The 27,232-nt window shown below is 44.5% G+C and overlaps 1 protein-coding gene across 2 annotated transcripts in view; it reads right to left on the bottom strand.

Moving 5' to 3' along the window:
* SSH2 (slingshot protein phosphatase 2) overlaps nucleotides 1-27,232 on the bottom strand; it is a 282,722-nt gene that overhangs the window by 76,366 nt on the left and 179,124 nt on the right. For both annotated transcript variants that reach the window (XM_030222192.1, XM_030222193.1), the window contains 2 exons: nucleotides 16,290-16,393; nucleotides 4,701-4,765 (listed from right to left, as the gene is read on the bottom strand). In XM_030222192.1, coding sequence (XP_030078052.1) covers nucleotides 4,701-4,765; nucleotides 16,290-16,393 — 169 coding nt within the window. The remainder of the gene's footprint in view (nucleotides 1-4,700; nucleotides 4,766-16,289; nucleotides 16,394-27,232) is intronic.

Here is a 27,232-nt window from a genome sequence, read left to right as displayed (position 1 = left end):
CAGTTTGTTGTCTCTGGTTTCTGCTTTCCTCATCTTCTTCTCACCATCTTCCTTCCATCCAGCATCTGTCTTCGTTCTCTGCCATCCAGTGTCAGCCCTCTCTGCTATCTTCTCCATCCAATGTCTGCCCTCTCTCCCTGCCCCTTCCATCCACATCTGCCCTCTATCTCTGCCCCTTCCATGATCCATCCACCATCTGCCCCTGTCTGCCCTCTCTCTCCCCCCCCATCCATTCACTGTCTGCCCTTTCTATCCCTTCCATCCACTGTCAGCCCTCTCTCTCTCTGCCCCTTCAATCCACCATTTGCCCTCCGTCATCCATCCAGGGTTTGCCCTCCCTCTCGCTTCCCCCATCCAGGATCTGCCCCTCTCTCTGCCCCTTTTTTCAGCCCCCAGTTCCAGCCCCACTATCCCACCAGTTCCCCATTTCAGCCCCAGCCCTTTTTTCCCACCAGTCCCGAGCTTCAGCCCCCCAGCCACTTCTCCCTGTCCCCTTTTCAGCCCCCAGTCCCCAGTTTCAGCCCCTGCCCCTTTTCAGCCTCCAGTCCCAGTACTAGCCCCCTTATCCCACCTACCCTCCTTCTCAGCCCCCTGTTCCAGCCCCCTTCATCCACATGCCTTGTATTAGGACCCCCCTTTTCAGAACCATTCTCCCACCTGACCCACGCATGCCCCATTTTCCCACCAGCCCCAGGCATGGCCCCCATTTTCCCATATGGTCCCTTCTCAGACCCCAGTGCCAGTCCCCTTCTCCCATCCGAGAACCCCCTCCCTAGTCCCCTTCTCCCATCCAAGAAGCCCAGTCCCTTCCCCACCCGTCCCCTTCAACCATCCAAGAACCTCCTCCCCACCCCCTCTCCCATCCGAGAACCCCCTCCCCAGTCCCCTTCTCCCATCCAAGAACCCCAGTCCCTTCCCCACCCATCCCCTTCAACCATCCAAGAACCCCCTCCCCACCCCTTCTCCCATCCGTGAACCCCCTCCCCACCTCAGTCCCCTTCTCCCATCCAAGAACCCCAGTCCCCTCCCCACCTGTCCCCTTCAACCATCCAAGAACCCCCTCCCCACCCCTTCTCCCATCCGTGAACCCCCTCCCCACCTCAGTCCCCTTCTCCCATCCAAGAACCCCAGTCCCCTCCCCACCCGTCCCCTTCAACCATCCAAGAACCTCCTCCCCACCCCCTTCTCCCATCCGAGAACCCCAGTCCCTTCCCCACCCATCCCCTTCAACCATCCAAGAACCCCCTCCCCACCCCTTCTCCCATCCGTGAACCCCCTCCCCACCTGTCCCCTTCAACCATCCAAGAACCCCCTCCCCACCCCCTTCTCCCATCTGTGAACCCCCTCCCCACCTCAGCTTTAGAAATGTTAAGTAGCAGTAGTAGTCTCCTTCCCATTTGAGAACCCCCTCCCCACCCTTCCCCCACCTGAGAACCCCCACCCCACACACCCTTCTCCCATCTGAGTCTCCCCCCGACCCACCTACCAGCTCTGTTCTCCTTCTCCTGCCGCCCACCACCCTCACTGCCTTTAAAAAAAGAATTTGGAAGCGCTGGAGGGCCAGGCAGCGCCTCGTGTCTGCCCTGCAACTAAAAATCTCTTCTTCAACGTCGTTGGGGCCTTTTCACATTGAGTTCCGCCCGCCCTCGCGGTAATTGGAAGTTACCTCAGAGGAGGGCGGGACTCAATGTGAGAAGGCCCAACGACGTTGAAGAAGAGATTTTTAGTTGCAGGGCAGTCAGACACTAGGCGCTGCCTGGCCCTCCGGCACTTCCAAATTCTTTTTTTAACGGTAGGACAAGTTGGGAGCAGCGGGAGTGGGACACCCACCCACCCACCCGCCGACATCCGGGGCGGACCACCCCCACCACGCCGCCGTCGTGCGTCGTCCGAGGGAGAACTGAGGCTCGGGAGGGCGGGGCGACCTCAGGCGCGCCGCGCGGGGCCCCCCCTGAGCGCGAGGCCCTATGCGGCCGCCTCGCCTTAAGACCGGCCCTGACACTTGATATAGTTGGCTTAGGGGCACACATATATGTACCAATTCTCATGAGCACATATGCGCATTCAGTTACATTTGCCTCAAAACATGTAGGTAATACCTATTTTTACTAGAATAATGTTAAAAAGACACATAGGCAGATATGTTGCCTTTGTAAAACAAAAACAATAATGTTCACCAACACTGGACAATTAAATACACAATCCTCCCAATAAGGCTAATGTATAGCTGACAACTGTAGGCACTGTGATATAAATAAATATTTTTAACAAAGTATTTAACATACAAATGTGAAAGAGGAAGCCTTCAGAATTCTTCCTCCCAGGGTGCTTCTAGTGGAACATAAGCAGCACTAACAGTGCCTACAAGCAGAAGTAAAGAACGCACTGAGATTTATTGATGATGCTTCAATCAGTGATTCTTTTTTCCAAATTTATGGGCACAGTGATTTTTGGGACCTTTATGATTTTGTTAATAAGCGCTATTGTTATTTGCTTTGGTGGAAAGGTCTGGTGATATGTTTGCTTTGAAGTACTTTAATCGCCTGGCACTAATAGAAGATATCGGAATTGTCACCTTTCATAGCAATGGGTGAAAGAATTCCAAGGGCTTCCTTGTTTCAAATATTCTTAAACAAAATAGTACCTACAACTGTCAGCAGTACACTAGCCTTACAGAACAGGCACAATATATCCATCTATTTGCCTTCTTATAAAATATAGGGGTAGGCATTTAGTGTACTATTAATGCGATTAAATGTTTTTCCTAAATTTTAACTATCATTAAATATTTCAATCATTGCCAAAATTTTTAATTCCTGACTTGTCTAGAAATGCTTTCTCTCTACTGCCTATCCTATTTCACCTTGCCATAATGTAGCAGATGGAAGGCATCAGCATCAGTTGCAAGTAGCATAATCGTGCCATGCATTTTACTACTACTATTTAGCATTTCTATAGCGCTACAAGGCGTACGCAGCACTGCACAAACATAGAAGAAAGACAGTCCCTGCTCAAAGAGCTTACAATCTAATAGACAAAAAATAAATAAAGTAAGCAAATCAAATCTTCATATCTATATATATATATATATATATATATATATATGAAAATCATGTGCCCAAAATGCATGGCACGATTAAGCACAATTAATCGTGCATTTAAAAATTTTAAGCGTTATCCACCCCTAAAAATTATACTTCATATAGGAAAGATTGGACTGGGAACTAGCTACACAGTCTTGCAAGGCTACAGGTAGATTTTGACCCTAATTGTTTTCTTATCCCAGTGTGATATCATAGCTCTCTTCAAAAGACACAAGGTATAGCTTTTGAATAGACTAAAAGCATGAAAACAATTTACAAGTAGAGTTATGATTCGATATCTGGAAAATAAAACAATGCTTGACTTCTAGCAAGCATTTAAATTCTTAAGCCAAATACAAATGACTATTTAACTTAATCTGTTATTTATATAACATAGTAACATAGTAAATGACGGCAGATAAAGACCTGAACGGTCCCATCCAGTCTGCCCAACAAGATAAACTCATTTTACATGGTATGTAATACTTTATATGTATATCCGAGTTTGATTTGTCACTGCCTTTCTCAGGGCACAAACCGTAGAAGTCCGCCCTGCACCGGTTTTATTCTGCAAATACTGGCGTCGCCACCCAATGTCTGCTAAGATTCCATAGATCCATTCCATCTAAACAGGATTCCTTTGTGTTTATCCCACGCATGTTTGAATTCCATTACCGTTTTCATCTGCACCACCTCCCGCGGGAGGGCATTCCACGTATCCACCATCCTCTCCGTGAAAAAACACTTCCTGACATTACTCCTGAGTCTGCCCCCCTGCAACCTCAATTCATGTCCTCTAGTTCTACCACCTTCCCGTCTCCGGAAAAGGTTCATATGCGGATTAATACCTTTCAAATATTTGAACGTCTGTATCATGTCACCCCTGTTTCTCCTTTCTTCCAAGGTATACATGTTCAGGTCGGCAAGTCTCTCCTCGTATAGTTTGCAACGCAAATCCCATACCATTTTTGTAGCTTTTCTTTGCACCGCTTCCAGTCTTTTTAATTTTGCTAGCCACATTTTCTAAACACTTGCCCATTGCAGTGTTCTATGTAATGTGTGTGAATTAAATAAGAACAACTTGTTAGTTGCTTTTAATTCTATTAGAAGCTGCAGTCATGTAGTCCTAAATTTAAAAAAAAAAAAAAAAAACTGCCGAACTTAAGTGCAAGACATCCTAGATGATTATGAGGGTATTTACTTAGGGGTAGCCAGCTAGTGTTTAGTGCAGAGAGCTAAGAACCAGAGAGGCCAGGGTTCAAATCCCACTGATGCTTTTTGTGATCTTAAGTAAGTCACTTTAGCCCTCCATTGCCTCAAGAATAAAAACTGTGGATTGTGAATCCTCCAGGTACAGGTAAATTATCACCTCTATTTGAATGTAAAAGGCTTGAGCTAAACCCAAATGCAAATCTTCACCACTGGGAACCCAGTAGATAAATATCTTATTGCAATCTGGATCTTGTAGTTCTATTTCCAAATCAAGCACCAGAGGATTATCAACTGCAGAATGCACTGTGATGGTCAAAGTGAGGACTGAGCCATGAATTCTCTATACAGGTAGGAATATACTATACTTTGGGAAGGAGAAGGGGAAAGTTAAGGAGAGCAACTCACCAGCCTGATGTTGTCTTCAGGACGGAGTAGTGTAAACATGGCCTGTAGGTGCTGCTGGAGGTCTCCTGGGGTGGGGGGAAAAAAGGAACAAGACTAGTCACAAGTTGGAGCTGAGATGGGGACAATATAGACCTGGTGGAACATTTGACGTAGTATGGTGCTTCTACAATTGAGGGGCTTATTTCCAAAACCTGCTAAGTCCACATTAGTCGCATTGGGCTTCGTGGGTTTTGGAAGTTAGCCCTTCAAATTGCCTTCATTTGCAGATGGTGATGCCTGAAAGATGCCTGCTTCTACACATAAAGAGAGGAAGGAAATGAGCTGAAGCTGCTCAGTCACTATGCCACACCCTGAGACAAGGTATTAAGGACAAACATGACTGAGGACCATATTTTTTTTTTTTGGGGGGGGGGGGGGGACAGCTGTTTTGTTTATTTATTTTTTTTACCAGAGTGCCTTGATGAACTACCCATCAAGTTTATAATCTGCCTTGAGCAAATGCTCCTTAACGCAATAATTGGCTGAAAAAGTCAGAGTCATCCTAAACCCCACGGAAAAGATTAGAGACCTGAACAACAGCTGCCATATGTTGTTTTAACAGTGTTAGGAGTGCCAGGAGGAACTGATTCCAGCACACGCATATCAGTTTCACAAAACACATATGAATGTGAACTGCCTGTATTTGATTGGTTAAATATTCAGGGACAGATGATCAGAGGTAAATGCAGGCAGTAGAGGCCAATAGCGCTAGACTAGCGTCTGCATTTACCTATGCTTTATGACCAGCTGCCAGGAGCACCGAAACAAAAGAGCACGCAGCAGATCAACGCAAGTAGTATGTTAATCCATGCTAATATATGCTGCTGCGCTCTTTCATTCTGTCGCCCTCATAATTAAAGGTAGAGCATGCTGAACAATGGTGCTCTACCGCTCAAAACCCTACGCCAGCTTGGAGCTGGTGTTAGGGCAGGAGGGGAAGCAGGACAGGAGGTGAAGAAGGGACATCACAGTGGACCCTCTCACACCAATCGGTAAGGCCCCAGTGACCATGACCCTCCTAAACCTCCCCCCCCCCAGACACCAACACGGGGGGGGGGGGGGGTGGAGGTCCAGTGGATCTCCAGCCCACCTAACACCCCCCCCTCCAACAGAAGAGAGGGCTGGAGGACACTGGATCTCCAGCCCATATCCTGGTGGTTCTAGCGGCGACTGTGACTGTGATCCCCCCCCCCCAACAAAGCCCAGATACCTTGAGTAGAAGAGGGATGCGATCCCAGTCCTCCTACGAGTGCCACCTCCAAAATGGAGGCCTGCTCAGTCCATCCTGGGATGTACTGAGTGGATCTTCCATTCCATATAAGAGCGCTGGGCAGGGTGGGCACTGCCATTTTGGAGGTGGTACTCATAGGAAGGACTAGGATCACACCCTTTCTTTACTCAAGATACCATGGCTTCGGAGATTGGGGGACTGCAGCCACCAGGTATGAGCTGGAGGTCTCTTCTTCTGTTGGACCTCCAGCCCCCTGCGTTGGTGTCCAAGGGGGAGGGGCTGGAGGTCGCCAGGCCCTTACCGAATGGGGATGTAGAAGGGTAGCCCCGTGGAATTTTTGATAGGTCTGGGCTTTTGACAGCCCGGACTTGTCAAACAAGTGCGGGAGGATTGTGCCTGAAATCCTCCTGCACTTACCCCTATGATCAGAGATAACAGCATGCTTAAATTTGAATGCCATTTGCTCTGATCATTGGGGTGGTATTGCCTCGCACTTTTCCGGCACTAATTTTAGAGTGCTATTTGGAACATTGCGGGGCTTTTGATCATCTGACTATTGCTGCGTTAAAATTATTTTAAATAGCACTCTCTCAGGGTCCCTTCTAAAGCAAATATAAATATATTTAAAAAAAAAACATTCAAAGACATCACGCAGCAGCAGCACAGGAGACTCCGTATCTGGGGGTGTGGAAGGGTAGCCCCTTGGAATTTTTGATAGGTTTGGGCTTTTGACTGCCCAGACCTGTTAAACAAGTGCGGGAGGATTGAACTTGAAATCCTCCTGCACTTACCCCTATGATCAGAGCTAATAGCATGCTTAAATCTGCATGCTATTTGCTCTGATCATAGGGGTGATATAGCCCCGTACTTTTCTGGCACTAATTTTAGAGGGCTATTTGAAAGTGCGGGGCTTTTGATCATCTGACTATTCCTGCGTGAAAATTATTTTAAATGTCACTCTCTGAGGGTCCCCTTCTAAAGGAAATAAGCACACTAAAAAAAAAAACATTCAGAGACATCACACAGCAGCAGCAAAGGAGACAACGTTTCTCAAGATGTTTAAAAGGGGAGGCAATTGTTTTTGTATAATACTTTTAGCACCCCTTGTTCCCCCCGCCACAAAAGTTAAAATTAGTTTTTTTTAAAAAGGTACAATAAAAGGTACTACAAGATACATCAATCCAAACACGTTGCACCAACCCTGTGATTCATGCTGTCCCCACACACCCACCCCAGCCCCCAATTTGAGATCTATTGTTCTAGATATTTTGTAATAACCATGACCAAAGAGAAAAAGAAAAGCTTGTTTGTGAGACAAAAACATCAATTTTCTTTAACATCCAAATTATCACCCTGGTTACTTCAAAGAACCTATTGCTAAAACAAAGACAAGTGATGCATGCAGAAATCAATATTACACTTTTTCTGTAGTTAAACAGGAAAATACAAAGGGCAAAGAAAGCAAGTTGCTGAACTGGTTCAGGAGCTGTGCTGAATCTTCCCCCCCCCCCCCCCCCCTTCTTTTGAAGACCAGTTTCTGCTCTTCAATACCCTTTCAATTCATTGCTGGCCACTGGCCCAATTCAGGGGTTATCTACAGGAGTTGGAAAGAATTGAAACTTTGAAAAGGGCTCCGGTTGGCTGAATACCATCAAAGTAGTGTTTGAGAGCTTTTTTTTCTGCATTTCACATATCTAATGCCATCTAAGAGAGGTCTCATTTACCAAGAGACTGCACTAACATATCTCTTTGTATATATGAAAATAAACACAAATTATTCCTGCTCAGTGTGATGCCTACGCTCAGAACCATGTTGCTGCCACACTTTTGACTGAACACAGGCTGTGCAGCAAACTTCCTATTTTCAGCTGCAGTAACAGAATCACTTATGAAAACAAGGAGCTTAACAGATTCAAAGTCTCAACCCTCATGGCAAATAGGAGGTTGATTGATTTTGGTGTCAGTTAAATTCTGCAGTCCCTAAGGCAAAAAATGGAACCTAACATGCTTAGCGGTGATCAGATGACACCACCAGTAATTGGGAAGCAAACCCAGTGCTGGGCGGACTTCTATTCTCTGTGCCCTGATCATGGCTGGACAAATAGGCCAGTGCCAGGCAGACTTCTATGGTCTGTATCCTGATCATGGCTGGACAGATTTAGATGGGCTGCAGTGGGGCTTCAATGACAACTGTTTTTGGAAAACAGGCCAATAACGGGCAAACTTCTGCTATGAATTTATCTTCTTGGCCAGACTGGATGCACCATACAGGGCTTTATCTGCCATTATCTACTATGTTACTATGATGCATAGGTCATATCACCAGCGGCTCTATCAAAGACATTATATCCACAGCCTTCTCTGATCCTGATGATGCAATACTAGGCCATAAAATTTATTGGTTCCTTCACAAGGAAACCATTTTAAGTTGCAACTGTTAACTGGAAGTCACATCAGCAACTATGCAAAAAATCTTGGGCTGGGAAAATGGCAAGTTGGGGCACGAGATGTAAAGCTGCTGACCTCATGAGCATATAAAACAGTCTTCCCTTAACTCTCTGGCCAGACAAGCTAGGTCTGAAATATTAACAGAGTAGCTGTTTTGTTCTTTGCCACTGGAACAGCAATTATACCTTGTACTTTGATAGCTATAATAGAACTTTAAAATTATACATAGCAAGTACCAACACTCACGGTAAGGACAATTTTCAAAGCCATTTACATGTGTAATTCACTCATCTGAAATTTGGCCTCCCTCAATGCAGTTACAAGTAAGCTTGATCCATCATGCACATACTTTTAGCTGCATTTGGAGGAAGTGCTTGAGGATATGCTTAGGTTGCAGGACAAAAAGGACTCACATAGCTTGATTTTAAATTCTATGCGTGTTATTGCTCATGGAAAAAGTACCTGCTCAAGAAACAGGTACATATCTGTGGGTACTCTAACCATGGCAGGGCTCATAACTGAATATGCATGTTTGTTTTGAAAACTGGTGCCATGTCTATTTATTTATTTTTATTTATTAGGATATATTTACTGCCTTTTTGAAGGAATTCACTCAAGGCGGTGTACAGTAGGTCTATGGGTAAAAAATATCAGTACACTTTGTCCAAAATTCAAAGTCTGAAAACGGCTCCTATTGTACCTAATACATAAGTCCTTACTTCTGAATTTCTGAAAGCAGCTTTTCCACAATTTCCCTGAATCTCTAGGAGCACTAAAATTAGTAGTCACAGACAACCTTGCAATGGATAGATGCATATGCTACCATCTTTCTACAATGTGATAAATGGTATAACAAACCTTCTGCAATTCTAATCTAAGATCATTGGTGACCCAGTAGACAACACTGGACGAACTATACAGAAGGCATTAATTAAAACCTATTTACCGGGGTAAAATTACATGACTGAAAACTGTCTCTCTCACAAATGCACCTAATAGCCCATGTGGGTTCCCGAGTGTGGGTACATTTAACTATGGGAAAGAGGTGCCTCTGCAAGCACGTTTACATCAGGGAATGAAAAACAGAGCATGTACATTTGATTTTGAAATGACGAGCTTTCTGCACTTGCTAATTCTCAAAGAGAAAGATTGTGGGCATCTCTCTGAAAATTTTGCTAAAGTATAACACTTAAAAGCACTTGCATAGTTTGCAACTATGTAGGCTGTTTGCAAATTACATTCACGGAGTGCTTTTTATTTTTTTTTACCTTAAAAGATCTCATCTAAGTAAACCACAGCCAATGTGAAACTTACCATACTCTGAAGAGCTATGACTCGAGAAAGGCCCATGGTTAAGGTGCCTTAGCACAGCTGCTCACTGTATTTTAGAACTAGGAGAGTGTAAAGAAGCCTTCTGAAAAGCAGGTGCACTTAATTTTTTGGAATGTTCCTAGTACATAGGGTAAATTAGGCCTTACCTGCTAATTTGCTTTCCTTTAGACCCTCCGGCCCGGCCCAGAATGTGACTGATGGGTTGTGCACACCTTCCAGCAGGTGGAGACTGAGAAAAAAACTGACTCTAGAGAGCCAATAAGTGCCCTTGCCAGACAGAGAAAGATCCAGTAATAGAGTACCAAAGCAGAAGAAAGAAACACAACCTGTGCATCCAAAAACCTGAGCAGCCACCAGCACATTGCCAACCAAGGGTGAGTGCCTGAAACAAACAGCCAAAAGCTTTGACAGTTTTTTTTTTTTTTTTAAGAGAAATAAACCAGCAACACAGCTCCAAACAAGAAAACAACGAACCTCCGAAAAAAACACCAGATATCTGAAGGGAGGGATCTGGGCCTGTATGGAGGGACTAAAGGAAAGCAAATTAGCAGGTAAGGCCTAATTTACCCTTCCTTAGCGTCCCTCCGGACCAGCCCAGAATGTGACTGATGGGAAGTAACAAAGCAGTACCATTATGGGAGGGATCTTAGCAGCCCCGCCAATAACACACGCTCTCCAAAAGCAACCCGTCGACGACTGAGAATGTCTAAACGGTAGTGCTTAGAAAAAGAATGCAAGGACGACCAGGTCGCCGCCCTACAAATGTCCTCTGGAGGAACCAGACAACACTCCGCCCAAGAAGCTGCCTGACTTCTCGTAGAATGAGCCTTAACATGCTCTGGAACGGTTTTCCCAGAAAGCAGATAGGCTGAAGCAATCATTTCCTTGAACCACCGAGAAATAGTGGGCTTAAGAGGCCATGAGCCCCTTACGTGCACCTCCAATCAAAAGAAACAACCGATCAGATCGCCGAATGTCATCTGTAGACTTAATATAGTGCTTCAAGACCCGTTTAACATCTAAACACTTCAATCTCCGCTGCTCCTCCGAACCGGAGAAAGAACCTAAGACAAACAGTACAACCAGTTGAGAAACATGAAACCGAGATACCACCTTGGGAAGAAAGGACGGCACCGGCTGCAAAACTATGCGATCAGGACAGAATTCCAAAAAAGGAGACCTACACGACAATGCCTGCAACTCCGAAACTTGCCTAGCCGAAACAACGGCCACCAAAAACGCAGTCTTCAGAGTCAAATCCTTCAATGTACAGGACGACAAAGGCTCAAAAGGGGGCTTGGTAAGAACCAAAAGCACCACATTCAGATCCCAAGGAGGAAACCAACATTGAGAGGGAGGCCGAAGAAGATTAACTCCTCAGAGAAAACGCACCACATTCGGATGACTAGCCAACGACTTCCCTTGGATACGACCACGAAAACACGTCAAAGCCGTGATCTGCACCTTAAGAGAAGACAAAGCTAACCCCTTATCAAACCCTCGCTGCAAAAAATCTAAAATCTGCGGCACCGAAGCTCGAAAAGGAAACAGACTACACTCTGTACACTAACCCTCAAAAATCTTCCAAGTGCGCACATAAACTCAGGGAAGTGGAACGCCGCCGAGAGCGCAGCATCATAGCAATGACCTGAGCAGAGTAACCTTTTTTAGTCAACCTAGCCCTCTCAAGAACCATGCCATAAGACAGAATCGACCCGGATCCGGATGAACAACCGGACCCTGCGACAAGAGATTTTGCGTGACCGGAAGCCTGAAGGGAAGATCAACCAGAAGACATCGAAGGTCAGCATACCATGGCCTGCGAGGCCAATCCGGTGCCACCAGAATTAGACAACCCTTGTGATCCTCTACCTTCTGAAGCAGACGCCCTATCAGAGGCCAAGGTGGAAAAGCATACATTACACCGTCTGGCCAGGATTGAAGTAGAGCGTCCACTCCGAGCGCCTTGGGATCTCTGCGACAACTGTAGAACAGAGGAAGCTTTGCATTGGCTGCGGATGCCAACAGATCCATCTTGGGAACCCCCCAACGATCCACCAACAGACAAAATGCCACATCACTTAGTGCCCACTCTCCGGGGTCGAGCATGTGATGACTGAGAAAGTCTGCCTGAACGTTTAGAACCCCTGCCACATGAGCCGCTGACAGAGCCACCAGATTGACTTCCGCCCATTGTAGGAGCAGTGACACCTCTTGCTCCAACGGGAGACTCCTCGTCCCTCCTTGCCGATTGATATACGACATTGCTGTGGCATTGTCTGACAGGACTCACACTGCCTGTCCTCTGAAACGAGGAAGAAAACTCCGAAGCGCCAGACGGATGGCCCTGGTTTCCAACAAGTTGATTGAACACTTGGACTCTGGAAGAGACCAGAGACCCTGAGCAACCTGCCCTTGATAATGAGCTCCCCAGCCTTGAAGACTGGCATCCGTCATTACCACTGTTCAGTTGGGCTGATCCAGAGGCATACCCTTGGTTAAGTTGGCCTCCCGAAGCCACCATCGCAGACTGGCCCTCACCTGCAACGAAAGTGGCAGCTTGTGATGAAGCGACCCAGTCTGAGATGACCACCTGGATAGATGCGACCCCTGAAAAGGCCTCATGTGAGCCCTGGCCCAGGGCACCGTCTCTATTGCTGCCACCATCAAACCCAGCACCTGAAAGTAATCCCTTGCCGACGGGCTGGAGCTCTGCAAGAAAATTTGAATCTGAGTCTGCAATTTCAGCACGCGAGCCGGAGGAAGGAATGCTGTGTATCAAAGAGGACTCACAGATACTCTAAGGACTGAGAAGGCTGAAGACGACTTTTTTGCATATTGACTACCCAACCTAGATATTGCAAGAATTCGACCATCCGAGCCGTCACCTGAACGCTCTCGTGGAAAGACTTTGCCCGAATCAACCAGTCGTCTAAATAAGGACGGACTAAGATATCTTCTGCCCGGAGAGCTGCCGCCACCACTACCATGACCTTGGTAAACGTGCGTGGAGTGGTCACAAGCTCGAAGGGAAGGGCCCGAAACTGAAAATGATGGCCTAGAATTGCAAACCGAAGAAACCGCTGATGAGCTGGGCGAATGGGAATATAAAAAAATAGGCTTCTGTCCGGTCTAGAGAAGTCAGAAACTCCACGGCCCGCACTGCAACAATGACGGACTGAAGAGTCTCCATCCGGAACGAGGGCACTCTGAGAGCTCGATTGACCGCCTTGAGATCTAAAATCGGATGAAAAGACTCGTCCTTTTTGGGCACCAGAAAATAAATGGAATAACGGCCCTGACCCCTCTCTGCTGAAGGTACCGGAGAAATCGCTCGAAGATCCAGCAGCCTGCGGAGAGTAAGTCAGACCGCACTGGCCTTGACACAAGACCGGCAAGGGGATTGCATGAAAACATCTGATAAAGGGTGAGCAACTCTAATAACACGAATAACCTCTAAGACCCACTGATCTGAAGTAATCTGAGTCCACCTCTCTTGAAATTGCGCCAACCGAGCGCCGACATGGATTAGAGGCTGGGCCCGCACACCTTCATTGTTGAGAACGGGAAGAGGAGGAAAAGGAACCCCCTGTCTCTCGACCTCCCTGACGACCTCACCGAAAGGACTGAGTTCTTTGGGAGAATCTAGAACGAGGACCCTGAAAACCTCTGGTAGGATGAAAACGACGAAAATCACGACCTCTGCTACGAGCTGAGAACTGCCCGTGCCCAGAACCTCTAGGCCGATCTTCCGGCAACTGCGGAACCTTAGCTTCCCCCTAGGCTACTCACCAACTTATTCAACTCCTCACCAAACAAAAACGACCCCTTAAAGGGAAATTTACTAAGCTTGGACTTTGAAGCCGCATCCGCTGAGCAACCACGCAGCCAAAGAGTACGGCGAGCAGCCACAGAGAAAGCCATAGACTTTGAAGAGGCCCGAAGCAAATCATACATAGCATCTGCCAAAAAAGCTGAAGCCATCTCCAGCTTAGCCACGTCATTAACAATAGCAGAAAGATCATCTGAAGAACGGTCTAAAATCCTCTCAGACTACCGAAAACTCGCCCTTGCAACCAAAGAACCACAAATAGCTGCCTGCACTGCCAGAGCCGAAACATCAAAAGCATTCTTCAGCAGAGATTCAATCCGGCGCTCCTGGGGGTCCCGCAGAGCCGTGCCACCATCCATCGGGACTGTGTTACGCTTAGTAACTGCGAAAACCACTGCATCCACTACAAGAGAACTTAAAAGCTCTTTATCGAGTCCGGAACCGGGTAAAGTCTGCTCATGGTCCTGGCCAGCCGAAAACCAGAATCGGGACGCTCCCACTGAGCCTGGACAATATCTCTAATGTCCTGATGCATGGGAAAAGACTTACCAGCCCTGCGAACACCCTTGATCAACAAATCCACCTTCCTAGGCTCAACCACAGTACTATCCTGGTCCTCAAAACGGACAGTAGAAGAAACCTGGGAAATAAGCTCCTGAAGGTCATGAAAAATTCTGACCACCGAAGGATCCTCCCCACAGGAAGGGATTCCTCCTCATCTACTGCATGAGTAAATTCCTCAGAAAAATCCTCCTCAGGGAACCAAGAATCCTCTGCCAGAGCAGGAAACCTGCTCAGGATCAAAGAAATCATCTTGCTCTGCCTGCACTGAAGGCCTGACCCTTTTTACAGGTACAAAAGAACCTTCCACAGATCTCTTTGCTGGAGCTTCAGCAGGAGCAGACTGCTGCAGTAAAAAAGCCTGATACATTTGAAGTACAAACGCAGAAGGAAAACCAGCTGCCCTGAGCTAAAACTGAAGGTGGAGCAGCCGGCAACTAGGACAGAGGGCCCCGAGAAGCATCAGAGCTGGCCACATCCAACATGGCGGACGCTCCCGCCAAAACTGGCAACGAGGGAGCAGGAGACGCGATCGCCTTACCGCCACTCGAATCGGACCCCCCCCCCCCGACATCGGAACTACCGACGCTGATGAAACAGCCAGTCCTGCACCCTGCTCCTGAAAAGTGTCCACCGCCGTGCAAAACTTGCATACACCACTAGATGTGAGGCCCCGGCGCTGACAAACAGAGCACCGCCGCAATTTTTCCGACATCGCTAACAGCTGATCAGGTAAACAAAACCGGTGCGAAAATGAAAGTAAAAACTGCTGTCCACTGATAAAACAATAACGGAGCTGCCCTGCTTGCCAAATCTGAGGCACAAGCAGCAACACTGCAAAAATCACAGACTCAAAGCCTGGATTTTTTCTTTTTTATCTTGTCTTTTAAATTTTTAAAGCAGCTGCCTCTCCCTGCCTCTACAGTTCTTACAACGAAGAGCTGGAGGAAAACTCACATCAGTCAGACTGTTCCTGACAACAGTCTGCTTTTTAAAGCATCAGAATTCACCAAATAATGCTTTTACTTCAGGGAGGAACAGGGGGGAGGGACTCGACCACCTGAGTGTGGCACCCCCGGGGTAAACAGAGGCCCCCACGGACCTCAGCCCCTACCAAACACGTTTTTGTTTTAAGATGCATAGTAAGAACCTGAACCTTTCAGCAGAAAATAAAATTACTAAGAATAGGAAAGAATAGATAAAAAGGAATGAGACTGAAGGACTCACCACCTTCCACCTGCTGGAGACTGAGATTACTGGATCTTTCTCTTTCTGGCAAGGGATCTTATTGGCTCTCTAGAGTCACAGTTTTTTTCTCAGTCTCCACCTGCTGGAAGGCGTGCACAACCCATCAGTCACATTCTGGGCCGGTCCGGAAGGACACTAAGGAATGGAAGATTGACGCCCTTGGTCCCAAGGTACTATTCAGCCAAAGTTAAAATGTTCAATAAAAATCTGAAAATTATATCTTAGACAAGTAGGTTTGTTACTATGGTGGAATCAACTGGATATGTCTGTCTCATTTTTTGCCCTTAACATACATGTAGCAGTTCTGAGCACTGGAAAAAATTGTGCTGCTGTTTCAAGATGACAAAAAAAAAATGCTGTATTGTGCAAAGAATGAAAGCAACCATAGTACAAAGTGAGAACACATTGCCTCCTGGATCACTCTTCCTCTTGACATGTACATGTTCCAGAGGAGGAATAAAGGAATACCAGAGGCACTGTCCAGCTAACGGGGGAGGGGGGGGAACCATCATTATACAGCAATTCATTTGTGCTAGGGTCACATTACTATAGCCCCACTGTGCTTTTCACTTGTGTGTGTGACTAGCCTCGATTAGGTCCCTGATAGGGTGAGGACACAGACATAACCAGCTGTTTCTGGAATTTCCAAAGTACATTGGAGCGGAGGAACTTCTAGTGAAATAGATTTTAACACAATATTACACAAGATGTTCTGTGGAATATAAAGAAGAAAGGATGAAAAATCTGATTATTTCTTCCCTCGCCAGTGCATTGAAAAACCTCTCATCTTAATTCCATGGCTCCAGAAAGGAGACATGAGGGGCGGGTACACAGCCAAATGGATGACCAGCTTGCTTTCAAGATTTTATCATTTTAAGCAGTATGCTGATGGATTTACCTGCGTGCTTGTTGCGCCTGTGACTAATTCGAGGAGTAGATGATCCATTTCCACGTGGTAAGAAGAGGGCGGCACCTTTCACAGTCAAAAAGCTTTCACTGATGCTAAAAGACAAAAGCAGACTGTATTGTTCCTGAGGCATTAGAAAGCAAAACAATAAGCAACCTAAAATAAGAAAATGTTCCCATCGGAATCATAAATTGGGATATCTTACAAAAACAAAATGTCAGCACGTATTTTGAGACAAGGGCTCAAGTTACTTCCCCCTAATTCTATACACCTATGTGCACAATTTAACACTTAGTACACAAAGTTGCGCATAATTAACTATAATTGGCATTAATTAGCAGTTGTGCACATAACTGCCATTAGCGGTATTCTATAAATTGCACGTACAAAATCAATTGTGTGCAACTGCAAGGGGGTGTTCACCTGTGAGGGACATGGGAAGGTCAGGAGAGTGACTAGCAATAGTGCACATCATTTAAAGCAGTGTTTCCCAAGCCAGTCCTGGAGCCTTGCCAGTCAGGTTTGCAAGTATATTCATAGCAAATATGCGTGATATTGATTTGCATACAATGCCTCCATTATATGCAAATCTCTTTCATGCATATTCATTGTGGATATCCTGAAAACTTGACTGGCAAGGGGATGGGGCACTTTAGGACCGGATTTGGGAAACACTGATTTAAAGGATACCAGCATTTAAGCACCTAAGTGCCTGAGTGAAGTGTGAGAATTTACACTGGCCATTGAGCTAGCATTAAGTGTTTGCATCTAAAGTCAGGTGCGCAACTGTGGACATAGGCCAGTATTCTCTAACACCAATAATGCACACAATTGCCATTATAGAATCCACATTTAACACGCAACATCCAGGCCTACTTTAGGCAACCTCTAGACAATTACTCCCTTTGTGGGTGCTCAGACTAAATGTTAAAGACAAGGGTTAAGGAAAGATACAAGAAGAGAATGAGGTTAGCAAGTATGTAGCAGTGCCAATGAAAGATCTGCACATTAATTATTGTATCTTCCACTGCTATACCACATCAGGACACAAACGCAGGTCTTTTGTTTACAAGGTGAAACAGTAAACATGATGTCTAACACAGGATCTCCTAAAAGTCAGAGAAAACAAAATCCAGCACATGGATATCCCTCAGTACTGTTTTTACATGCACAGCACATGCCCCTAAGGCAAGAAACATTTGAGTGCCATTGTGTGTGAGTGACCTACAGGCACATCTGTGTGGATGACAAATAAATGTGCCATAAAACACTACTGTTTGCTTTTTTAATTATCACATGATTCCACATCAACAAGAAGAATCAATTAAAAGCAGACAGACCTAATATATTGTCATTAAATACAATGACACTCCTGGGCATTCAGCAAAGGATACTATTGAACTATGAGTGAAATGCAAATAAGGCCTTCAGAGTAACTCCCTTCCCTTTCCATGGGGCTGTAGATGGCACACACATGGCTAACCAAATTTAAAGCGCAGGGCTGAGACTCTTAAGGGGGTTAATATGCGATGTCAGAATACTGACAACAACATTTCAGAATTTTCAGTACCCATTAGAATTTGACTGACTGTACATTTGTCCTTTAGATTGTAAGCTCCTTTGAGCAGGGACTGTCCTTCTATGTTAAATTGTACAGCGCTGCATAACCCTAGTAGCGCTTTAGAAATGTCAAGTAGTAGTAGTAGAATTTGGCTTGTCCACTTCAATCCAGAAGTCTCATTCACCATTTCAGAATCTCTATCATATGCTGTTAACAGAAACCTGCCCTATGGATGTGAAACAGACTACACACGAGCATCCTGGAGCAGAAACCAAGTTCACACACACGAACAACCATGGAACCAATTTTCAGTCAAGCAACTGAATCCCTAAATGAACCTGTGCAAAGTGGCTGCCATGTGTTTCAACTGTCACTGTTTGTGTACAATATACAATGGTTTGACATTAGTGTTCCATCCTATGATGCCTGGGAAAGCCTAAGCATTTATAAACATGCTGTTCTAATATTTTCAAAATTCTATTTGTATTTAACTTTCTGGCACCTAATATCTGAACTATTCTTATTGCAACTTAAGGTAAAGGCAAACATCACACAGGCTCTCTATTTGTAACTATTAGGAATGGCATACAAAGTCAAGCATCTATTGTTAAAGAATATGATGTCAATCCCAGTCAAATTTCACATATCTTGAAGCAGAAAGACCAGCTTCTGCAAGACTGGCAAAACAATACAAATCCACAACGGAAATGGGCGGGAAAAACTGAGGATATAGAAGATGCTCTTCTTCAGTGGTTTTCTCATGTCAGAAGGAGACAGTTTCCTGTCAGTGGTCCACTGCTTATGGAGAAAGCTAACCAGCTAGCTGAAAGTCTTGGACTAACTCAATTCAAAGCCATTGCTGGATGGTTAGAAAGTTGGAAGGAGAGGAACAACATAAAATTCAAGAAACAGCATGGTGAAAAACAAGACGCTGATGAACTTGGTGCTGAAAATTGGGTTGTTTCAGTTCTTCCTACCATCTTGAACGAGTTTGTACCTCGTGACATTTTCAATGAGGACGAAAACGGTCTCTACTGGTGAGCGACTCCTGATGGAACACTTGCATTCAAACAAGCCAAAACTACAGGAAATAAAACGTTGAAGGACCGACTGACGATCCTCCTTTGCTGCAATATGGATGGGAATGAGAAGTTGGAACCACTCGTCATTGGAAAGAGCAAACAGCCCCGTTGCTTCAAGAATGTTAAGCGACTTCCTGTGTCATACGAGGCTAATGCAAATTCATGGATGACTGGGGAAATTTAGAAGCCGTGCCTAAAGAAGTTAGACACTAGAATGCAGGCACAAAAGTTGCTTTGTGATAATTGTGCTGCACCCAGTGATGATGTCAAGCTGTCTAATGTGAAGGTGGTTTTCTTGCCACCAAACACTACCTCTCTGATCCAACCTATGGATCAGGGCATAATAGTCAATTTCAAACAACATTATCGGGCTCTTGTGCTACATCGTCTGATGAGCATTATGGATGACCAGACTGGCAAGGATAAACGTGCTGTTGAACTGGCTCGTAATCTATCACTATTGGATTCCCTACATATGCAGAAAGAAGCCTGGAATCATGTTACACAGGCAACCATTGTGAACTGCTACAAGCGGGCAAGCTTTCTTAGGGATGTGGAGAGGGACGAAACAGATGCAGCTGTTGCAAATGCGTCAGATGAACAGGCTATTGACATCCCAGCCAGTGTTACTGAAAAGGAGTTTCATCACTACGTAGCTGTTGATTACGATCTACAAACAGCTGACGACAGCACTGATGTCCAGATATGCGCCTACACGCAGGCAACGGCTGATGATGAAACAGATGATGAAATGAGCAGTGAGGCACATGCTGACAAAATTCAACAACCTCCTATCACTTTTGCAAGAGCGCTGGAGAGTCTCAACACCGTGCGGGCCTATCTGGAGGCCACTGGATGTCAGTGCTATGACAGTTTTTACTGTCTGGCAGACGTAGTCTATGGAACTCACAGACACAAGAGTGTACCGAGGACTATGACTGATTAACTTCAAGTAAGCCTAATGTCAGTTAACGGAGATTGTATAACGTCAGTTAATGGAGACTGTATACTGTATGTATAATAAACAGTACTGTACATATGTTTATCAGATGTCAAGCTTCTTTTTTGGGTCACAACAGTTAAGTACACGCTCCTGTTAACTGCATGTATTTCTTTGTTCCGAGACCCTTGCACTTAAGCGAATTGCACTGTATATACACACACACACACACACATATATATACATATACACACACAATGCAATGGATCCATTTAAGAAATTAAAAAGGGAAAGCAAAAATAATTCCCATTCTTATTACCCAAAGTCCACATCTAGAGAAGAGATCAAAACACATTTATCTAAAGTAAAATAAAAATGCCAAGAAAACTAAGTAAAGATTCACTATCAGTTGAGCCTAAACTACCTCCAGATCTGAAGCGAGTAAAAGCACTTCTGTTATAAATATCTAAAGTTGCTCAGTTCTGTTGCAAAGGATTGAGAAAGGCTAGGAGTTGTCAGTCATGTGTTACCTACTAATTGAAAGGCTGAGCTATTAAAAATAAGAGGTTGGCATGATCAGACCAGGTCAGCCAACATGCATCGTGACCTTGTTCACACCATAGCCTCCCCCCATTCAAAGTCTGACTACCTAGAGATACAGTTTATCTTTCACTGCCTGTGTTAAACTAGGCAGTAAGTGGCATAGGACAAGCAATGATACATGTAATGATATTTTACATGATTATTATTTACACTAAAGCATTTTTCATCTGTATCATAAAATGATTATTATGGTTTCATAACAGCGCAATGCCCTTTAACATCACCCCACACAGAGTGGAAAGGAAACAATGTTGATGTCCGTTTCCGAATTCCAAGGAGAGCTCCAAACTGACCTTTCACACATCACACTGCAAACTCAAAACACCAACAGGTTGTGTCCAGCTAGAATTGCATCACTATGTCCTAAAGGAGCCAATTACTAAAGCCAACCACAGTGACTACAGCTAGAAACAGGAACTGTTTCAGTATTCTGATGTGACGCTGAACCAAACATGATTAATAGTGCTGTGTTGAAATTCCATTTTGACCTTCAGGAAAACACATCAGCTTCATCTGTGAATGTAGCAATCACAATTACTGAAAAGATGACTGTGAACCATATGCAAGAGTGCCAGCTCTTCACAGTCCAAAATATACAGTTTCTTTTGAGTTTAATAACTTTATTTGCACTAAATCAAGGCAGCTAGCCAGACTGTGAAAGTGTAGTTGGTAAATAGCAGGGAGTTAGTGTTTGGCAGTGAGAGCAGAGTATGAGTTTGGGGGGGGGGGGGGGGGGGGAGTATGGTGGAGTGAAGTAGATTTGGGGGTGGGAGGATGGTTGTGGGGGTAATTTTGATGAGTGGAGGCAGATTGAGAATGGTGGGGCAGCTGTGGGGTCAGTAAAGAACAGAGGAGAGGCAGATTTAAAGGAGAAATTCCCTAACTTGTGATTTACTTTAACTTCGCTTCTATGCTACAGATGTTAGAACTACTTTTATCATAGAAGTGCACGAGACAATTTTTAGGGGGTGGGGGTGGCAGCTTTTTTCTGGAACCTCTGGTCAAATCTGACCTATTTTCAAATTCTGTTGGCCTTCTCTAGAAGTTGGAAAGAAGTGGGAAAAATAAAGGAGCTATTGTAAGGGCAACAAACCTTTTTGAAAGAAAGCAAATAAGAGGGAACAGAAGGCTGCTTTTGTTCTCAAAAGTAGTAGCTGAAAAGGTAAGGAAAAAGAGGTTAGCCTTTATAAACTACAAGAGATCACAGAAACAGGAAGACAGATAAAGATATCTGGAAAAGCTAGGGGAAGCTGGTAGAGTAGCCAGGAAAGCAAAGAAGCAAATAGAGGGCAAATTAGCCTATACGGTAAAATTGGTGGTGGTGGGGGGTGGGAGAACAAGACTTTTAAATATATGTTAGTGATAGGAGGAAGTGCAATAGTGGCATTGTGAGACTCAAAGGTGAAGGGGAGGAATTTGTAGCAGCTGATAAAGAAACAATTCCACCTTAACAAATATTTCTGTTCTGTGTTCACAACTGAAGGGCCGAAAGCAGGACCCCAGAAGACAAACACAAATAGGAATGGAGGAGTGGTAGTTGCTGAACAACTTCCAGATGACTATGTTTCTGTGGATCTGGCTAAAGTAAAGGTGGACAAAGCGATGGGGTCGGATGGCATACATCCGAGGGTACTGAAGGAACTTAGGGAAGTTCTAATGGCTCCAGTGGCTGACCTTTTAATGGTTCTCTAGGGTTGGGAGTGGCCCCAGAGGACTGAAGAAAAGCAGATATAGTCCTTCTCCACAGAAGTGGAAGGAAGAGGTTGAGAAATACAGGTTGGCAAGTCTGACTTGTGTGGTAAGTAAATGAATGGAAATGCTTTTAAAACAGCGAATAGTAAAGTTTTTGGAATCCGATGGATTACAGGACCCAAGACAGCATGGTTTCACTACAGGTAGGGTATGCCAGACAAACCTGATTAATTTCTTTGGGTGACCAGAGAGTTGGATCGAGGGAGAGTACTAGATTGGGTGTATTTAGATTTTAGCAAAGCCTTTGACATGGTTCCACATAGACAACTAATAAATAAACTGAATGCTCTCGGTATGGGCCCTAAAGTGACTGACTGGGCTAGGAACTTGTTGAGTGGAAGGCAACAGAGGGTAGTGGTAAGTGGAGCTCATTCTGAGGAAAAGGATGTTACCAGTGGTGTGCTGCAAGGTTCAGTTCTTGGGCCAGTCCTTTTAAAACATTTTTGTAAGCGATATTGCTGAAGGGCTGCCTGGTAAGGTTTGCCTCTTTGCAGAAGATAACAAAATCTGCAATAGGGTAGATACCCCTGATGGTGTGGATAACATGAGGAAGGGCTTAGTGAAGCTAGAGAAATGGTCTGGAATTTGGCAGCTTAGATTTAATGCTAAAAATGCAGGGTCATGGGTTACGAAAACAGTACAGTTTAGGGGGTGAAGAACTTCTGTGCAAGAAAGAGCAGCGGGACTTGGGTGTGATCATATGTGATCTTAAGGTGGCCAAACAGGATAAAAAATAAAAAAAAAGGATGGCGAAAGCTAGGATGCTTGGGTGCATACGGAGAGGAATGGCCAGTAGGAAAAAGGAGGTGGTGATGCTCCTGTATAAGACTCAGCTGAGACCTCATTTAGAATACTGTGTACAATTCTGGAGACCTCACCTTCAAAAAGATATAAACAGGATCAAGTCGGTCCAGAGGGAGGCTACTATAATGGTTGGTGGTGTTCGTCAAAGTCTATGGAGGCAAATTTAAATCTCAATATGCATACTTTGGAAGAAAGGCGGGAGGGGGAGATATGATAGACACATTTAGACAGCTATGCGGCATAAATGCACAGGAGGCGAGTCTCTTTCAAATGAAGGAAGCTCTGGAACAATGGGGCATAGAATCAGAAGTAACCTGAGGAAATACCTCTTCAAGGAAAGGGTTATGAATTCATAGAACGGCCTCCCTGTGGAAGTGGTGGAGACAAAAACAGTATCTAAAGCTTCGGAGAAGTACACAGGTTCTCTAAGGAGAGTAGAGGGAATGGATGAGCAGACTACTACTACTACTACTACTACTACTACTAAACATTTCTAAAGCGCTACTAGGGTTACGCAGCACTGTACAGTTTAACATAGAAGGACAGTCCCTGCTCAAGGAGCTTACAATCTAAAGGACAAATGTACAGTCAGTCAAATAGGGGCAGTCCAGATTTCATGAATAGGTATAAAGGTTAGGTGCCGAAGGCAACATTGAAGAGGTGGACTTTGAGCAAGGATTTGAAGATGGGTAGGGAGGGGGCTTGGCGCAAGGGCTCAGGAAGTTTATTCCAAGCATAGGGTGAGGCGAGGCAGAAAGGGCGGAGCCTGGAGTTGGCGGTGGTGAAGGGTACTGAGAGGAGGGATTTGTCCTGGGTAGACCATATGATCTTTGTTTTTTTTCATAATATTTCAAACCTTATTCACACGATATATCTTGTACAAGAAACACAGAGATATTATCTGAAATAACAAAAAATATTCTAAAGTAAATATTCCTCTTTTCTTAGACCACTAATTTAGAGGGGGAGGTCAGTAAAGTTGAGGAGAACATATGTCATATTAGTTCATAATAGCAATAAGGCCTGGACCCAAACCACGGGCTATTTTACAATTACTTTACTCAACACTAGTCCCGAAAGTCATTTGGTAATTTTCTTTAAAGCAATAAAGCTTTTCAGCTGATCCGGTTCATAGAAAACATATTTGTTACCCACATATCTTATCATACATCTGCACGGGTATGCCAGTACAAAACTGGCACCCAGTGCTCTCCGTTTTTCCTGAGTTGCTCTTGTGACATCCGGATAAATCCAGATTCGTGCACCCAAGAATTCTTTTAAAGCATTTTTAAAATATAACTTCATTATTGAGTTCAAGTCTTGCTCGAAGACAAAAGAAACCAACAACGTAGAACGAGTGTGGATTTCAGTTAGGGATTGCTCTAGGAATGCAGTCAAATTTTGTAATCCGGAGACTTGTTGCATTTGATTCAGACCATATGATCTTTATCTGCCTACATTTTTCTGTTTCTAGGATATAGCATGTTTCCCCTGTCCCTTAATGACAACCTTCTTTCTATAATTACTAGGGCTATGCCAAATATTTGTATTCGATTCTGCCCCGAATAGTGCCCTGAATACATCATTCATATTCGGCCAAATAAGTGATTTAAATTTGAATATGAATAATCTGGGGCTCTACTTTGCTAAATCTTACTGAAATAAACATTTGATCTCTGATTTCACGTTGCTTCTTTTATTATGTTAAAGCTCAATGCCCATTATTCGTATTTAGCCAAATAGTAAAATATGCTATCCAGTACAGCTCTAATAATTACTCCCAACACTAATCAGTACACAATGTCTACCAGTATGTCACTTAAAATTGAAACAAGAGCCAAGGCTAAAAATGGACGACGGTGAAGGATTGGCAGGCACCTGAGCTGCTGATGGTAATGTTAGTCTCCTTTAAATACTGATGATTCTGCTGAAGTCCAAGTCAGTACGGAGCTGTGTGTCCTTGGTGAGGTATCTGAGAGAATAGGCAGTTGATACTGACCAAGGATCCTCCCAGCTACCTCTATTAAGGAGCTGCTTCTTTTATTTTTTATTTGTATTTTTTTAAAATTTCTAACAGAACCACTTTGTAGATTATGAAGTGCTGTTCAGCAAATGCCAACACATTTCAAGAACATTACTGCTTTATATACCAAAGGATGAAGTGGTTCTCAGGCCTTTGCTGGATGCACACTGCCGTTTGGGTTTTCAGGATTACCACAATGAATATGCATATAATCGAGTTCTGCTATATCAGTGGCATAGCCAAGGGTGGGCTTGGGTGGGCCCAGGCCCACCCACTTTGGGTTCAGGCCCACCCAGTAGCAGCATACCTATGATGTGGCTGGCAGGTATCCCCAAGCCCCACCAGCCGAAAACCCCCAACAAGTGTCCCTCCTGCATACCTTGTAAGTAGTAGATCTTCGCCTGCAGTGAGTAGTGACATACATACTGCTCGCACCGGCCCCACAGCCTTCCCTCTGATGTATATCTGCCAAGGTGGAAACAGGAAGTTGCATCAGAGGGAAGGGTGTGGGGCTAACATGAGCAGTGTTTATTAGTTGCTGCTGGTGAAAATATGCTATTTAAAAGGTATACGGGAGAGGGGGTATGTTTGAGAGAAGGAGAGACAAAATCACCTGTGGGATGGGGCGAGATTCTTCTGCCCACCCATCTTGGACCCAGGCCCACCCAAAATTGGGTGTCTGGCTACGCCCCTGTGCTATATGCACATGTATCTCATGCATATTCACTGTGGTAATCTGTGGTACTCCTGAAAACCTGACTGGCTGCCTCCATGAGAGGATTAAGAAGCACTGATTTAAGGGCTGAAGAACGCCACTTCAGAAACCTTGGGCAAGTCACATAAGCTTGATGTACTTCAGTTTACTCAGCTGCAACCGAGTAATGACTTGGATTGGAACTTTTATAGATATTATTAAATCTGTGTGCAGTGGGGCTCACCAATAGCACCTATCAGTAAAACATAGTAACACAGTAGATGACGGCAGAAAAAGACCTGCACGGTCTATCCAGTGTGCCCAACAAGATATATGTGCTACTTTTTGTGTACTGGTCTTCTTCAGGGCACAGACCATATAAGTCTGCCCAGCACTATCCCCGCCTCCCAATTATCTTATTAGTAACAATTAGGTATGAATTATACATATTCAAAAAAACTCCTTCCAGATTCACAAGTCCTAAGCAGATTTCCATTAACATTACAGTTCATGCTTCAATGTTTGCATACGAATGAAAAAGATGTTTTTCATCACACTATCCATTCTTTCCTAGATATTATCACTTTCACACTACAATCCAGTATTCGGATAACAAATCTTTTCACTCATTCATTTGAATGCTCATAAATCTTAGCTCATGCCTTAAGATGGTATAGAAAAGGTGCAGTGCTAAATTCAAATCCTGAGCACTGGGCAGTGTTGATCTAGTAACTAAGTCTCACCGCAATCTGGATCTTGTAGTTCTATTTCCAAATTAAGGAACAGAGGATTATGAATCTCCAGAATTGATTCTGGTGCATCAAAGTGAGGAGTGAACTATGAATTCTCTTACTTTTGGGTAAGGAGAAAAAGGATGGGTAAGGAAAAGGGGGAAAGTTGGGGAGTGGAGGATTGGATGCCTCCTTAAACACTGTGAAGAAAAAGAATGTAGGTCCTCTGCAGGTTCTCAGTACCATAAAAAGGGGGTTGTATTACAGAAAGTCTAAAAGGAATCCAAGCTGCATTTGTTTCATAACTCAAAAAAAAAAAAAAACAATGGGAAAACCAAAACGGGCCCAAAATGCTGATTTCCTTCACTTCATTTTTATGTAAGCACGTTGACAAGTTGTTTATGTCCCTGTGCAAGAACAGATGTTCTGACATTACCTCAACACCTGCTGCGAGCCCTGGTTTCATCATTGACTCAGCTTGAGTTCCCACAACCTCTGGCTCAACTTACAGTCAAACAGGCGCTGGCCCAGAAAATGCTGCATTTCCGTCACACATTTCAAAAGGAGGAAACTATTCTAAAAATGAAGAGAAAAAAAACCACTTCCCTGCTTTTATGGCAGCAGTCCAACAACCAAGCACTGTAGCAAGATTTCCTGCAGCTGTAAAACCATACTGATCATACATCCCTCTCCTATATAAATGGGATAGTAGAACTTCCTGTGGAAACGGAGGTCCACAACATG

This window comes from Microcaecilia unicolor, chromosome 13 (genome assembly GCF_901765095.1).
Source record: "Microcaecilia unicolor chromosome 13, aMicUni1.1, whole genome shotgun sequence".
Classification (NCBI taxonomy): Eukaryota; Metazoa; Chordata; class Amphibia; order Gymnophiona; family Siphonopidae; genus Microcaecilia; species Microcaecilia unicolor.
Note: the sequence above shows the minus strand (reverse complement) of the source record. Positions and strands in the feature narration are given on the sequence as shown.